At 39.9% G+C, this 16,474-nt stretch overlaps 1 protein-coding gene across 3 annotated transcripts in view; it reads left to right on the forward strand.

Moving 5' to 3' along the window:
- The first annotated feature begins 244 nt into the window (after positions 1-244).
- The window catches only part of sorbs1 (sorbin and SH3 domain containing 1), a 39,717-nt gene continuing 23,487 nt past the window's right edge, over positions 245-16,474 (forward strand). Inside the window, exons 1-14 of one of the 3 annotated variants that reach the window (XM_042502428.2) lie at positions 245-368; positions 4,278-4,320; positions 4,570-4,656; positions 5,064-5,180; positions 5,955-6,061; positions 6,214-6,355; positions 6,588-6,617; positions 8,477-8,619; positions 8,927-8,987; positions 9,137-9,211; positions 10,896-10,931; positions 11,120-11,222; positions 12,981-13,095; positions 16,180-16,263. In XM_042502428.2, the coding sequence (XP_042358362.1) occupies positions 4,623-4,656; positions 5,064-5,180; positions 5,955-6,061; positions 6,214-6,355; positions 6,588-6,617; positions 8,477-8,619; positions 8,927-8,987; positions 9,137-9,211; positions 10,896-10,931; positions 11,120-11,222; positions 12,981-13,095; positions 16,180-16,263 (1,047 nt within the window). In that variant the 5' untranslated portion in view covers positions 245-368; positions 4,278-4,320; positions 4,570-4,622. Of the gene's footprint in view, positions 369-4,277; positions 4,321-4,569; positions 4,657-5,063; positions 5,181-5,954; positions 6,062-6,213; positions 6,356-6,587; positions 6,618-8,476; positions 8,620-8,926; positions 8,988-9,136; positions 9,212-10,895; positions 10,932-11,119; positions 11,223-12,980; positions 13,096-16,179; positions 16,264-16,474 lie in introns of those variants that run through there. The other 2 variants (XM_042502427.2, XM_088086145.1) reach the window with 2 other exon arrangements.

A 16,474-nucleotide genomic window follows, 5' to 3' on the forward strand; every position in this document is an offset into this window, starting at 1 on the left:
GTTGACTCAAGTATTGGGACCTATTAAGACGGCTGAGTCATCCACTACTGAATTCCAGCCGTCGTCCAGTGGTCTGTCTGTCTCTCATCCACTGGCCCTGCAGGAGCATTTGGAGTGGGCAGGAGGATTTTATATGGTGGTCTGCACAGCTGTTGAGTGGGTGCCACATTCCCAGGTGACATGTGCTGACAGGGCCATCTGGACACGCCTGTTGTCAAAAACAAACAGACCCCCTACATAGCGAGGGTCAAGGTCAAAGCCGGGACCGTCCCTCCCAAACGAGACCCTCAAATCTCAGCCAGACGCATCAGGAGGCTTCAGAGGGACCTGATGTACGAGGACTAAGGACTCGCTGTGAACGTTACCGAGTAGGTAATACGTCTCCCTAGATCCACAGGGATGATCATAGTCTTTTGGGAGTTGCTTGTTTTGGAAATACATTTTAGTTCCACTTGAGAGCGTTCGGTTGGAGATTTATGTACTTATGTGTGTGTGAGTGTTATGTAGTAGTGGAGCTGTAAATGGGATGAATCATCGTGCTTTTGCTGCGTATTCCTGCTTTTAGGTTTGAGCTGAGAGGGCGTTTGATTGGCTGTGGTTTCCTGGAATCTTCACTGATAATTTTGGTGCATTAAGAACACCTGCACCATTTCAAACAGTTTTTATAAGGTCTCTCAGGTGTTTGAATTTTGAGTATTAAGAGACAGCTAGAAGATGTCTGAGCTGTGTGGCCGCAATTTTTAAGAGAACTTTTTCTGGTCTAATCTAAGGACATCGGATCACTATGTGTCTGTTCACTGGGAAACCCTGGTAGAAAACATTAGCTTAAAGCTTAAACAACTGTCATGATTTAACTCACTATCTGCTGAACTTTGAGCTACCCACTTTAACTTCTTATCTGTTCGTTTGTGCCGCAGAGATTTGCCATATTGACCCTAATTTTGAATCAAGGACATCTGAAAGCTTCAGAGATTATAAGGAGTGACTGTGCGTTAGGAAATTGCAGTTTTACAGGAGTTCGTCTGATAAAGTCTCCTCTTATTCTCCTGTTTGTCTTGGCCCAGTCGCTGCTGGCCGACCGAGAGCTCCTGCGCTGGTCTCCTCTTTTTCACAGGCTGGATGGATGGTGTTTTTTGCCCAGCTCCGCTCGGAGGCATCACTTCCTAAAAAGGCCAGGGGTGATCTCTGCTCTTGTGTGTTTATAGAGTGAGCTGAGCACTGCAAACTGTCATCTTCCCATTATCTATCATATGTGAAAGGTTCAAGTACTCCCACATCTCTCTTTATACTGTATATTTACCATCTTGGGGTTCATCTGAGGATACAGCTGAAGTTGAGATCAGTGTAAGCACTCCTCAAAGGAATGTCTGTTAATGGTTTTGGAAATGAGATCACGGATGCATTGTCTCCCTGGGATGCAGGGGGTCAGGAAGCAAGTTGATTTTATTAAAGAGAGAGGGGAAATAAATACACAGAGTCTCTGATGCTCAGGGACAGCTCAGCTCCATACTGGAAGATTTTTTAAAAGGTTTTTAGCTTCGTGTCCCTGGGGGACTTTTTTGGAATCATTCCCATTTTCCCCTCATCTATTTAGGACTATTTGTGGAGGTTTCCAGCTGGAACATGAGTCCCCTGCCTGTTCTGCAGGTTGGCTTATTTACTGCCATGAGTAAACAGTGCACACACAGTCCCACACTAACTCAAGAGTGGAGCAAGCAAAGATACAACTTTCAAATATGCTTAAAATTGATATAATAGAAGAAATTCTAACTGGATTTTTGTGCTTTTTTCGTCACCACTATCCATAGCATACAAACAGAAACACTACTGGTGTGCGTCTGTGTGTGTACATTTATGCTTGAGCGACTGTTTGAGTACCTTTGTGTTTGTGTTTGTGTTTTGTGTCTTGACTCAATCAGCCTCTTTCTTGGAATTTTAAATGGGGACGTCTCCTAAATCAGTCGTGCTGGCTGAGCACAATAGGAGGCCCAGCGGAGCAATGGGAAGTGTTCGCAGTGTCGCTGCCACTTTTTTGGTGGCCTTGGTGTTGCTTGTGCATGCTCCACAGATGCAGCTCAGATTAACATATGTTTGTTCTCTCTCACTCCCACGCTGCTCATCCTTAAAGGGGAACACAGATGCAGATGCAAAATTTTGACTCATATCATTGGCCTAAGACACTGCACACTTCCTCCTAAACCAAAATAAGGTCATGTAAAGAGACTCATATGATGTCAAAAAATTACCAGCAGTTATCTTTTTACCCTGTACTGTGTTTTAACTGACAATAAAGTCACCATTGAATTAGAATTGGTTAAAATAGAATCATTAGCTACAGAAAATTCCTTTCCCTAATTCATTTCACATGAAGTACCTGTTTACATCCCAGATGAGATGATTTTGGCTTTGTAATTGTGGATATCACGGTTGAATACAGCATAAGAGTGATACTGGACAGTGCAACAGGTTGTGCTGCTGCCTTTTGTGCTAATTTAAATATCAGTGAGATTAGTGAGATATAGTGAGAGTTTTTATAGCAGTTGTCAGGGTCAGCTAGTAAGAAGAAAACATCATTTTTCTATATTCCATTTTGTAATATGAAACACTGGAGATGAATGCCTTTCTTTAAAACAAAAAATGCTTCTGTTAATGCTGCAGTTCAATGTCAACGATAAGATATGAAGTCTTGCGTGATGACTAGAGGTTCACCGCCTTCCTGTCTGGCTGCATTGTATCTCATTTCAGTGTGTAACCCAACCATTGGAGTAAGACCACAGTTTCATTAGCTCTATGTGGTCCCTCAATTACAGCTATTGGTTGCAGCGACTCCACAATTTCTACAACAGAAGCTGCAGCAGAGCCAGCCCTTTCAAGGAATGCTGTATTACTGTACAATATACAGAGACGAGCAGGTGCAAGGGGATGACATTGTTATGCTACATGAATACACAACATTTGAAAATCACGTGTATTTAAGTAAATGAGAAAAGCTTAAGAACAAACAAAACAGCTAGAAGGCACTGTACTTAATATAACTACTTTAACTGCATTTTACAAACATCAGTGTTTATGACGTGATTACTTCTTGTCTTCTCTGGTCAACCTGTGCAACTGTATCATCTGTAACTGAACATCAGTGGGACTAAAGAAGGTGTGGTAAACTATGAATACCAGATAGTTTTAGAACTACTGGTCATCAGGACAACCTCACCATCGTCCAGAAGGAAGCTCACCAAAGACGTTTCTTTTTAAGACAGCTTATGAAATTTAGAGTGTCAAAGGCTGCATATTACAGTTCTAAAAGGCGGTTATATAAAGTGAGCTAGTGAGCGCTTCATCCACTAATTAGAGTGTCGGCGGTTCAATCCCCTGCTCCTCCAGTCCACATGCTGAAGTATCTTTGGGCAAGATACTGAACACGTCTTTACTCGCAGTGGCTGTTCCATTGATTTTGTATGAATGTTAAAAAACTGAGTAGAAAGTGGCACCTTGTACAGCAGCCTCTGCCATCAGTGTATGAAGGTGTGTGTGAATGGGTGAATGTGGAAAGTAGTGTGAAAAACACAATCAAATGATTAAAAGAGTGCTATACAAGTGCAAGTCCATTTTACCATTTAATAACTGTTTTCCAGTCTTACAACCCATGAGCAAAAAAAAAAATCATGGATAGAGTCATGTGGACAGCTTCGAAATAACTGTCTGTGTACTCCCCACTGTTTCTGAACTATATCACATGCACATTTGTCAGAAAGCTTTTAAAGTTTTAAAAGACTCACTCACGTCCTGGAAACCTTCTGTTCAGTCTTCTCTCTTAGGATAAAGCCTTTGCTGGATTTAGACAAGAAATTTCACTTCTACAGTAGCACTTATCCTAAAGCAGTCTGCATCCTCAATGTTTCATTGGTTTTATGTACAAGCAATTTAACTTTTAGGGACATGAATCATATGGTGGCACTATTGTATATATTGTAATTGTGGCAGTGTGTTTTTGTGGACATTCCTTGTTGTGTGTACTATGTGATTATTTTCTATTTTGCCGTAGTTGAACACACTGAAACAAATTCCAAATCAACTCTAGCTGATGTAGCAAAAAAAAGACAGAAAGATTGAATCTTCTCCGCATCTTCTTGCTTTACCAATCAGCCTCTCTGTGTATCTGCAGGCTGATGTTTAATGATATGTCACATTGATTTATGTGTAGCATCCTTCTCAAAAATCAACCACTTTTCCTTGTCATCGCTGTGTTGAATATTTGCATCTATGTGTTTCTCCTCCAGGGCTCTCCAGAAGAGGGCAGCGTAAGACCAAGCGCAACTCCCAGTAAGTCATCTCACTTTGAGATCAATGAATACTCAGTGGGCCTAAGTCACGGAAGTACCATTAAGATGTAACACTTTTGGTTTTATAATTAGTGCAGAATGGGTCAAAATCTGTCATTGCTTATGTCTGTTTCTACATTTTTCTACATTTACTTGTAGTTAGCGGATGAATATTTTTTGACAACATTTCAACCACACACACAAAAAGGCTCTTTGTTTTTGTGTGCATGTTTGTGTGTGTATATTGAAGTCCCGTCAGGTCCTCGAACGGTCAGCGCTGTCAGGATCACGCCTCTGACAACCATGAAAGGCTCTCCTGACCTGATTCCCTCTGCAGGTGACGTATTCGTCCGCCTCATAAATCTTTAAGTGCTACAACTGTGTGACACCTTACACTCACAAAGACAACTTTAAAGGATACTTTCAAAACTCACTCGTTAACAACTTTAGTAAGTGAGTTTAATAACCTTTGCTGAGACAGGAAGAGCTCCAGCTGCTCTACTTTGAGCTCTGACAGTGTGATTTGTGGCAATTAGTTTTACAGGACAGCATGATATTAATTTGATGGCCTGGTTTTTGATTTTACAGTTCTATTTTGGTCATCTGGGGCATGAGGTAGCAATAACTTGTATTCCCAGCAGTTCTGGAACAGGAGTGCACTCTGAGAATCCAGAATATAAGACCACTATGCCATAAAACGACGAGGAGCAGAGGAGATGATGCTCTCATTTTGAATGTTTTCAGATTTGGACCCCAGCAGAGTGTGCAAAGGGAAAGGAGTCGTCACTCTAAGGGCCACCCTCGTCCACATAGATGATGAGGGCTGCATCAGCGAAGAGCCAAATGTCATCACAGCACCAAGTAAGTCGAAAAGAATGCCACAGCTGCTTCGTAACAACTCTCCACATGATGCAAAAAAATATTTAGAGGACAGTTATAGTTGCATGGGCATGTGAAAACAGGACACGTCACTGTAGAATGTGGCCAGACGATGTGAACGTTGCCTTGTATTTAAAAAAAAAAAAACATTTCATCATACTCTTTGGTGTGAAAATTCCTCACATGCTTTTCAGAGTTCAGATTTGATGTCAGGATTATATAACTGGTCATGTTTTGGAATGCATGCTCAGGCACACTCGGAGCTGTGATAAAGGGCGATTGCTCATATTTTCATGCGAGTGTCAAAGAGCTTTATTGTTGCCCACGCTGCTCTTTGGAGCAGGGCGCCTTGACTGTGGGCTTGTTTGTTACGTCGAGCACATCGGACCCGGACTGGAGGCCGGCCAAGTCTTTTGGGGAGATGCTTTAATTGTTGTAGAGCCTGAGCATAAAGGCCATTGGAACAAACAGCCTTTGCAGCTCGCTGAATGGGCACTTTGTTCTGATGACAAAGTTCAGAGATTGTGGGAGAATCTTTTTTTTTTTTTTCCTTTCCTGACCATATTAACATCTCTGTGCATGAAAACCTCCAAGGAAAGCATTCACGCCCCGCGGACTGAAATGGAGATTTATTTGATCAGCAATTAGCTGTTATGGCTTAACATACCAAAATACTGTGCTTTTTATTGTCATCCTCAGTGTTTGTATTCTTGCTGTGCTGGCTGCCAAACTGAGAGTGTTCTGGACTCTTTTCAGGTGGCTGGACAAGCCAGATTAATGGAGACAGCTCGAAAGCAGGATTGGCTGAGGGAGGCAGCAACATCACAGCTGATTTACCTCCTGTAAACAACACTCAGTGCCAGGTACGTTTACTTCCACCCCATTTAACACAGGATCTTTGTTTGGCTGTTTGTGCTTTTACAATCATGAGAGCTGTGTTATCTCTTTATTTGATTTTAGTGAAATTACTGGTAAAACCTTATTTGAATTTGACTGTTCTTTCTGTTACCTTCAGGCCAATTCACCAGAGAGCATAAAAGAAAATCAGGCTCCATCCACCACGGGCATTCAGAACTGTATAACACCCACCTCCAGCTCTGTTTATCCCTGTACCAGCTCAGTAAACCCCACCATAGTCCTGCTGCAACACAACAGAGGTGAGCACACCAGCCTCCAAAAGCTTTCAAGTTTATCATGAACATGCTTTTACATGTCTGTATGGCATTTTATCAGCCAAGCTTTATAGTCCTCTTAGCTCAGTCTCAGCTGTCTGTGATGCATTAGCCTTGTCTTGCTCTGTGTTACACATAAGCAGTGCTTTCTCACATTTGCTTCATCGCTTATTCACATTTCACGGTCCTGTCCTTGTCTGTCTTTCTCCCACCACAGAGCAGCAAAAGCATCTTTCTCATTTTGAAGGTATGCACTGGGGTCTTGGTGATGTCTATCGTGTATTTTTCATTTCGTAGACTTAGCCAGCAGCAGTCCTGGTCTTATCACAGAGCAATATTTTTTTTGTTCCTCAAATTGAACCATCTGTCACCCTCCCACTGCTATGACACAGCCCGCTAAATGTTTTCACCACAAGCCTCTTAAAGTGAATGAGTCATGTTTGATGCGTCAGTCTGTTAAAAAATATTGAGAATGTTGATTTATTGAACAAGAATGTGCCAGACTATACAAAAACATCATGAAAGGAGGTTTTTTTTTGTAAATTATCAGTTTTTTTCCTCTATTTTGCTAATTCCACCTGCATCAAACCAAATTTACTTTAAAACATAGAGGTTGCAATGAGTTGGATTGAGGCTAATTGTGATTTTACGTCTTCTGTCTTCCACTCACTTGACACCTGACTCATCTCATTCCTGGGGGCCCAAGTGTCACAGGTTGCGTATGTGCTAAAAGTTACTTCATTAGTAGCAGTCAGCAGTTTGTATCATCAAATGCCTTTACTACCATGAAGTGAAGAAACATGACATAAAATTATAAAAGAATATAATAACAGTATTCCATGTTGTAGAAAACTCTCTTTGATAAGCATTTGTGCAAATTCTTTGCACAAGAAATTTAGTTTTTATGGTATTGGTGAGGTATTTAATAGGGGTGAGGGGAAAAAATGTATACAGCATGGTATCATGATATTTTATATATTGTATTGCTACATGGATGCCAAGTATTAATTTTTTATTCAAATCATATATAATATATAATATAATATAATATAATAAATATTGCAAATACAAATTAAACTTTTGGTAGCTTACTATGTAGAATAATAAAAAATCCACATTTAGTCCACTAAATACATTTTGCTGTAATAAAGATTAATGAAGTGAGATGAACAGACTTAAAACTGTATCTTATAAGATAAAAACAGATGTTGACAAAGTTTTTACTTACTTTGCCGTTGAAAAAAAGGTAATAAATCGCAACTTCTGCTATACATGTTATTTCAATCACGAATCATGATATTGTAATATTGCATTCCTCAGGTGTTGATATTATTCATCATCTCACCCACTCTTCTTTATTTTGTGGTACAAAATGGGCACTGTGATATAAAATGGAACAATTCCTGAATAATATGTATAAAATAGTAAATCTTGATGTGTGCAGTGGCACAAAATACAATCTTGGGCAGACAACAATAGGCCTTTAGGGGCGAGGGCTAATATTATTGGCTGATCCGGTGTAACCAGTGGATATCCAAGCCAAGACTTCCTCTTCCATGTACCATCATTTTGGCTTCTCTTTGCCATCAGACGAGACCTGGTGGGTTCAAGGATTGCATTTCTGCCAAAGCGTTCCCCTTTCACATGGGCTGTTTACTTGTCGTTAATACGTGATAGGTCAGTACTACTTGGAATATACAAACAGTCTACAAACAGAAACCAGACAACTCCCAACACCAAAATCGGATCCTATTGCTCTCTTTGTTTATTGAGATTACACAGCATATAGTATTCGGTACACAAAATGAAGCATGTGACATATCCATAGATTCTCATCATAGGTTGATACGCATACTAGGAATTACTCACCAATAATATTTGACAGAGGTCTCACACACACCAACTGTTATTTGTTTTTCATGCTCATCTTGTGTTTATATTAAGCTGCCTGCCATTTACTGTATGCACACCCCTCCATTTGTGTATCTCAATATGTAATATCATGTCATGTCATGATTTTAATGTTTTAATGTAATTTGACTAGAAATGCGTTGTGAACTTTGAGTTTTGTTTGGCTCACAGGGTTTTTCTGCTTTTTTGTAACAGACCCAACTCCAGAAAGGGACAAAAGCCCAGATCCTGGGAGAGACTCGGTCAGTCCAGTCCCTGATATGGACTGGAAGAGGCTGCGGCTATCACTGCACTCCCCTGTCCTCGGTCCTCTCAACAAGCCCATTGTGCCCGTACGGGTGAGCAACAAAACCAACTGTCAAATGAAGACAAATCTACTGACTGCATACGTCTAATGGGTGTTTGTTCTTATGACACGTCTGTCTGTGATGTTACTACAGAAGAGTTAATGTGTCTGTATAGCCCTAAATTATTATACTTTATTGTAAAATAATATGTTGTTAATTTGTGCTGATTTGGGATAGATTTTTGTTTAGGCTGTAACATCACCACAGCTGTTCAGATTCTGCCGAAAAAGCATAATGTTGATATATATTTCCCATCATCCTCACCTGTTCATTAAAAATCTCAATATCTTGATTTCAGAACACTGAAAAGTCCAAAGATTGGTACAAGACGATGTTCAAACAGATACACAGAATACCTGGTAAGAGAATATTTATTTCCACATTTTGTTTGTCTGATCAGTTTTGCCTGTCGTGTTGCTCTGTTGGTGTCTGCACCCTCTGTCTGTGTTTCTGTCTGTGTTTGTATGTAATGTCACGCTGTGCTTTGTCTCTCCATCACTGTGCTCAGAGCCTATTGAGGAAAACCCTTACCGCCCCACGTACATTTTCCCCGAGAACTATGACATTCACATGAAATCAAAAGGTATCCGATGGCCAAGTGACTCCACTTTCGTTGGCTTTACTGACCTGCAGCCATCCTGGGCTCTTTCAAATACTTAAACTGTTATTTAACTGGCCAAGTACAAAACTAATACCTTGTAGTTGCCCAAAGTATTTGAAAGTCCTTTACCTAACATTTTCTAAAGTCTGTTTTATACCATGAAGCTGATATTTCCATACGTTTGACGTACACTGTAGGTTTTGTGCAGATTTCCTGATCTAACTCAGTTTAGCAGTCAAAAAACATCTTTAAGATCAGTAGGCTGTTTTATTAGGCGCTCTGTCACAGAAGACATTTTGACTTGTCAAAATAAGAAAAGCACAGGTGTACATGATAAAATGAATGGTGGCTGAATTCCATTTAGCTGCTTTAGTTTCAGGGTCCTGGTATTCTGCATGTTGGCACACTGTCATGACTCACTTTAATAGAACAGAGACATCGTTAATGTGACACCTGTGCTTTTCCTTCAATGACATTACAAACATCTGCTGTGAAAAAGGCCTGTGGTCTAAGTGCTACCAACACAGTTAAAGGACAATCTGTGATTTAAGCTAAAGGCCAGCCCCAGCTTCAAAAATCAACACTCAAGATTTTACATACACTCTTAATTAACTGAAAGAGTGCAATGCTAAATTGCTGGAATATTCCTGTAATGTTCTGCTGTGATCTGCTATTCTATGATTAAAAAAAATAACAGTAAGCTTTGTATATAATAAAATATATATATTACACCTTCTATTTTTTTTATTGGGACTCAAAAAACCTTATTGAACCCTTTGAAACCTGAGCAAATTGGCTTGATTTCTGGTGTAAACAGGTCGACCTGAACTTTGTTATGTGATATTGACATGTTGATTAGGATGATGCACAAAGCCTTGTAGTGTCATACGTCATTCACTTAACATATTGTAACAATCATTCATGGCCTCTCTCTTTTTTTGCTGTTAACCATTTCATATTAAAGCTTCAGATGGTTGATTTTTTCAATATTTCATCAGTCACTAATGCCTACTCTGACACAATTATCATCATTCGGATGAGCTTAAGTCTTTTGATGTAGTGTGCTTTTGTAGCCACTAGATGCTGCTGCGGTCCTAAATTGAGGCCACAAACTATTTCGCCCCAGTCTCTCAGTCAATGCAACGCTCCCAACAAGCTTCAGCACACAGTGTTATTTTAGATGGTTCAGATTTAGGTTTTATTGCTTTAGTTTTGGGTCTGTCCACTCTGGGAGCCATAATTTGTGTGCAGAGAATGCTTATTTTTCATCTTTAGTTGCACCATATATGTACTTCTCAGATTGAGATATGTGTATTTTGGACTGATTTGATTCATCAGTTGTTATCTCACAGAAAATATATAACTTATTTAGAGATGTGGTCGTCATGGCCTTTTTGCCTCACACTGTATCACTTATTCAGAGCCTTGATGCTCATCGAAGCTTGCTTCCCTTTTTAGCTCAGTAATGCTTCCTGTAAAGTGCTTTGATTTGACACACTTTGATTGTCTAATGGAAGGTGTGAGGAGAGGGGAGGGGGGTAAAGGAAAAGAGTGTTTCTATTTGCCTTATACATTATTTAGTTTTGTGCTATATTCATTACTTTTCAAGTAACAGAATGTAGATCGATAGAGGTTGGAATAATTTTTTTTTTTGGCCCTCTCTCAGATGATGGTCCTTCTCCCTTTGGTTACCACGAAGACGGTGAGTTCTGGAGTCCATCATTCAAATTGCAATTTCATAAGTAGATAAAAACTGTGTATGATCCGTCATGAGTATTTGTTGAGATATATCCAAGAAAACACATTTTACACATCGGTAACATAACAGCATTAATAGCAGTTGAGTATCATGCTGCTGATGTCTGTCGATATTTATGTGCCTGTTTTCAGTGAGAGCAGTCCCACGCTCAAAAAGTGACGCAGAGGTTGATTCAAGAGGCCGGTCGATGCCTGTGCCAACGCGGTCCTCTTCCCTCAAACCTTCTGCCAAAAGGTCAGCGTCCTCCATCTGCTACAAACCCTCCTAATGACATTCACTCTGATATTTAAGCAGAGACACTACGGTTGAAAACTCTTAACTAATAGATGTGATCAGGAAACTTCCTCAGTTGACATCAAGACAAATATTTTGAGACACTTTTTTTTTTTTAAATTTATGTTTAAATATGCAAATGAGCAATGATCTAATTAAATATGCCCTAATTTTCACAAACCTCTAGAACATAAATATAAACACTGGATAAATCTAAGTTTCAAAAAAAAAAAAAACAGCTTCATGTTATTGACAGAGTCAACAAAGTTTTAGGTATGGAATTTATGATCTCTTTCTCACTCCACAATTCAGTAAATACTGCCAACATCCAAAAAAAAAAAGAAATTGCAATATTTTTAGGAATAACAAGTTATATAAATCAGGCTATGAATGATGATGAATGGCTGGAAAGTGTTTTGTATGTAAGCGCTACTGAAGTGGAAGAAAAGAAAAGAGTGTCTGCCACGTCCTTTTCAGTGGCCCAGGTTTGATTCCGGATTGCGGCCCTTTGCTGCATGTCAACCCAATTCTCGCTCCCCCTTTCCTGTTTAAATATGCGGCACTATAATAAAGGCAAGAAAAGCCCAAAAAATAATCTTACGAAGACACTAGTCTGACAGAAGACATGTCATGGAAGCAAAATAGCCCAAAATCTCAGAATTGTCCAGTGCACAAAATTTCATGAAAGTGTCTTTAAACAGACAAGTACAGTGTTGTTCATGTTTGTTAGTGGAAAATGGGGTTATTTAAAACTCAGTATACTTTAAACGCCAAGATTAAAACTAACTCATTTTGAATAAAAATAGTATTTATGTCTGTTTCTTAAATAGACAGTGTTCCTGTAACATAAACCATAGTTTTAATGGTAGATCTGTGACCATAATGTTTTATTCTCAAGTTAACCAGAAAAAAACTTTGTCCTGTGATGAAGATTTTTTTTTGTGTGTCTTTATTATTATTGTCTTTATCAGTAAGCGTGATGGACGTAACTGTGCACAGCAGGGCATAAAAACAATTTGTCATTGCTCAGTCTGATGTTGTTTTGTCCTCAGTGGCTTCCACCACTGTGTCCCCCAGTTTAAACTGGAGGGGTGATTAGTCTCACCCCTCCACACACACACATGTCAGCACTGACACAGGATGATCTGCTCTCAGAGAAATGAGTGATAGAGTGATGAAGGAGGACAGGTGATGGAGGATAAACTGTTGCCCATTAGAGCTGCAGATGACATGCTGAGGACTGACCTTCCTCTTTCCTCAGTGGTTATGTATAACAGGGAACATAACAAAACACGTCTTTGACCATTTATTTTTTTAAAAATGCTGCTCAGAAATAATTTATTTTTGTTTAAAGGTGTAAAAATTGGGTATATCTTACTTAAGAGTTTTGTTTCAGTGCTTCTCTGAGTGGTCATTGTGTCTGTCTTGTACAGTAAGAAATCCTTTCAGGAAATGCTGCGCTCTGTTTTTTGTCACCGGGTCCAATCTTGTTTACCTTATCGAATTACTGATTCGGCTCAACCATGAATTGAATTTTCTGTCATATCATCATGGGGGGGGGGGCAGGAGGAGAGAGCGGGGATAATGAGGGCGGACGTCATGTTTAAATTAAAAAAAAAAAACATCTTAGCCTATGCTGGTTGCCATGGAGACTACTTGATAAGGATTGGCTCTTTTCCATCCCACACCCACCCCTCCCTGACACCCGCCTCTCCTCAGGAACGAGTGGGAGCCCCCGGATAAAAAGGTAGACACCAGGAAGTACCGCGCCGAACCCAAGAGCATCTTTGAATATGAGCCGGGGAAATCATCAGTGCTGAAGCTGGAGAGAACGGTATGTTAGCCGCCCGCCTGTCTGCCTGTTTCTCTCTCTCTCCTTCTCTCCGTGTGCATGTCGCGTAAGCTGTCCCCCACTCCACCCACCATGCACCCCCCCCCACCCACCACCTCTGTATCTAAGCTCCCGGGTGGCAGCTTCACTAACAGCTCGGACCGCGACGTATGTGTAGCCTGAATCGCCATGTGCACCACATTCCTAAACGGTGTCCTGTTGCGGTGACAGATGATCGTGCCTGGCAGCAGGGGAGTATCACTTTCAAGGATAGCCATTGTCTTCCTGTCTGCAATTTAAGGTTGTTGAGCCGAATCAGCTCAGTGTGAGAGGATCCCAGCGCAGACACAAAACATGGATCCTGTGTGTTTTCTTAAGAGGAAGTATAATGCTCTCTACCCTACTTTCATCTTTAGCCTTAGCAGTTTTGTGCTGAATCAAATGGCGTGACATTATTCAGTGTCCTTGAGGGCTGTCTTTTGAGGATGAGCTTTGTTACAGGTAATAGGTAATTGTTAGCTGTTCCCCAGATCTACAGTGCATCATTTACCATAAGGAGAACACGTACAGCACATTTTTAATGTAGAGGTCTCAGGTCTAAAGTCTTTTAGATTTCACTCTTATGTAATGGAGGACATGGAGGTGATCAGTGATGTGATTAGTTAATTGATTATGTAATTACTGTTTGTCTGATGCCCGGTTACATCAAGTTAGTAAATGCCGTTAGCGAAGATGTGGCTCAGTCCCATTGCACTCATTTGAGAGAGTTCGCTCCAGTTCATCCTGGGACCACTGTACAATAACGGACTGTGTTGTTATCATGGGTCAGTGTTCTTGTTGCGTCAGATGGTCATTTTCTATGTCAGGGCCATTCTTTTTATTCTCTGGTGCTCAAAGTAGTGCTGGCACTGACTTACTTTATGATTACGTTACATCTCCAAAAAATGCATGTCTTGTTGGTCGTCATCAGTCCGTGTCTGTTGGTCAGAATAAAATAAAAAACAATACATATGTAGTTAAAATTTAATAACAGCACTTTTTGGGTCAAAGACTTGGTTCATGTTTTTCCAGTCTATTTTAATTCAACACCCACATGCCAAATGTACATTGAAACAGCTTTTGTTTGTTAAAATTGTACATTTTGGCTTCGCTGGCTGAGACAGCTGCAAACCAAATGCAGTGAAAACGATGCAAAGTCGCATTCAAAAGTTCAGCTGAGGCTGATAAGAGGCTCCAGCTGACAAATTGAGTTTTTTAGTGATTTGTATTTAATTGGACATTATATCTTATCAGTGGTGAGTTGAAGAACAGTAGCAGTTTGAATAGGACAAACAATTAGTTTGTAGTTAAACATGTTAGTGCATGTAGTGAATATACTTATTCCAAACACAGAGTAGACTGGAAATAGCGGGAGAGAAAGAGGAATGACATGCAACAAAGGTCCCAAGGCTGGAATCAAACCCAGGATGTTGCAATAATGTGGGATGCAATGTAATCTCAGAGCCCATCAGCATTCAGTCTGGCAATGATAAAGCCTCTGGGGGCAACGGCCATTATTTCCGGAGATCTTGTGTAGCCAGGGAATATCCTGAAAATCCTCCTGTATGGACAGGTCGTTTTGGTTGATCTCTACAAACAGATATCTGCATATAAATGCTTTTTTTTTTTTTTTTTAATGAATAAAACGCTGAATCGTTGTCAGAATATAGCCGATGGGTTCTAAGATTGTATTTCAACATATGCATTCAACCTCTTTTGCTCTCCACATGGACTGCTTACCTGCCCCTCAAACATGGTTGATCAATCCTACGCAGACTACAAACACACTGCAAACACTACAAACGAAACCAGAACGCTTCCACAGATTCTGCGTACATATGCAAACATCGACTTGTAGAGATTGCATTCAATGTAAACACTTGGCTACTAAGGTGCCCTGATATAACTCTAATATTTGTGCATCAAAAACATAGTTAGAGGCGGCAGCCGCTAAACTTAGCATAAATACTGGAAACAGGAGAAAACAGCTGGGTTGTTATCATGATGTAAATTTACATGCTAAATGGGGTTTAACCATTTTGTAGTGTTCAAATTCTCAGCAGTTAGTGTCATCCACAATATAGTGCACTATAAAATACCCACAATGCAACAATGCACAGCAAATTTGAGTGTACATATAATGTACCCTATATTTTACTCCTGTATACCACAATGCAATGCGGTTGTGTTTTTCCAGCGTCGTGTCTGAAATCTCTTTCAGTTATTCCCTATTTAGTTCACAATTTAATACACACTAAATAGAATAGAGTGAGTGAGTGAGTGAGTGGTTTCGAACACAGTTCTTGATTGTTTTATCACAGAAACTATGTAAAAATAGTCATTTCAGTTACGTGGCGGACCATTACTTGGCTGGAACCAGTGATTTCTTTGAGCCTCAGTTGGCTGACTGGCAATGTCACAATGACATCTTTTTTTTTTGCAGGTTAAATAAATGTTTCCCCCTGTTTCCAGTCGTTGTGCTACGCTTAGTTAAGTTGGCATTTGGTTGTAGCTTCACATTTTTGAAACCAAATAGCATTGGTATCAATTTTCTCATCTTACTGTCTCCAAGAAAGCGAATATGAAGTTTTCCAAACTATCAAACCAGAGATTTGTAATGTGAAACTGCTTCAATGAGTGTTTTCTTTACCATTTTAAATTTCTCAATGTCAATTTGTTTTGGAAAGGAGGAGAACTCTGCGGATAACTGTACAATGAACACTGAAGGAATTGTACCCTGGAGAAGTTTCAGCTAGTTGCAACTTACAATTCTCACCACTTGATGCCACTAAATCCCTCTACATCTCAAACACTTCACCCTTAAGATAGACTGGAATAAATGTAAACCTTTACTTGTTGTAAAGAAATCAGTACTTATCATCTCCATCGTAAACACCCATGCTATTACAGATTATTCATGATGTTGGGTACAAACATGGGCTCAATCACCACTATCTAATAGGCTCATTACCTCAGTGTGTTTATTCTGTGCTGTCTGAATTGTCTTCTCTTTGTCTTTCTCCTCCTCTTCTCGTTGCCATGCCCTAGACACAGGATGTAAATCCAGAAGATGTAGATTTAGAGAATGAGCCTTGGTATAAATTCTTTTCAGAGATGGAGTTTGACAAAGCGGTAAGTGGTCGCTGTCTTTAAAGTGACAGTATATTATATGTTATGCATGTGATAACATCCATGTTCAAATAATGCCTAAACAAACTGTGTCTGTCTGTAAAGACTACTCCAGTTTCTACTCCCACTTTCACTTCCAATATTGTACTGAATATCTTTTTAATTGATGCCGCACTTAAAAGGTTATGTGACAGCATGTATAAGAGGAAAATGT

This window comes from Plectropomus leopardus, chromosome 13 (assembly GCF_026936395.1).
Source record: "Plectropomus leopardus strain MGB_pleo_1.0 chromosome 13, ASM2693639v1, whole genome shotgun sequence".
NCBI lineage: Eukaryota > Metazoa > Chordata > Actinopteri > Perciformes > Serranidae > Plectropomus > Plectropomus leopardus.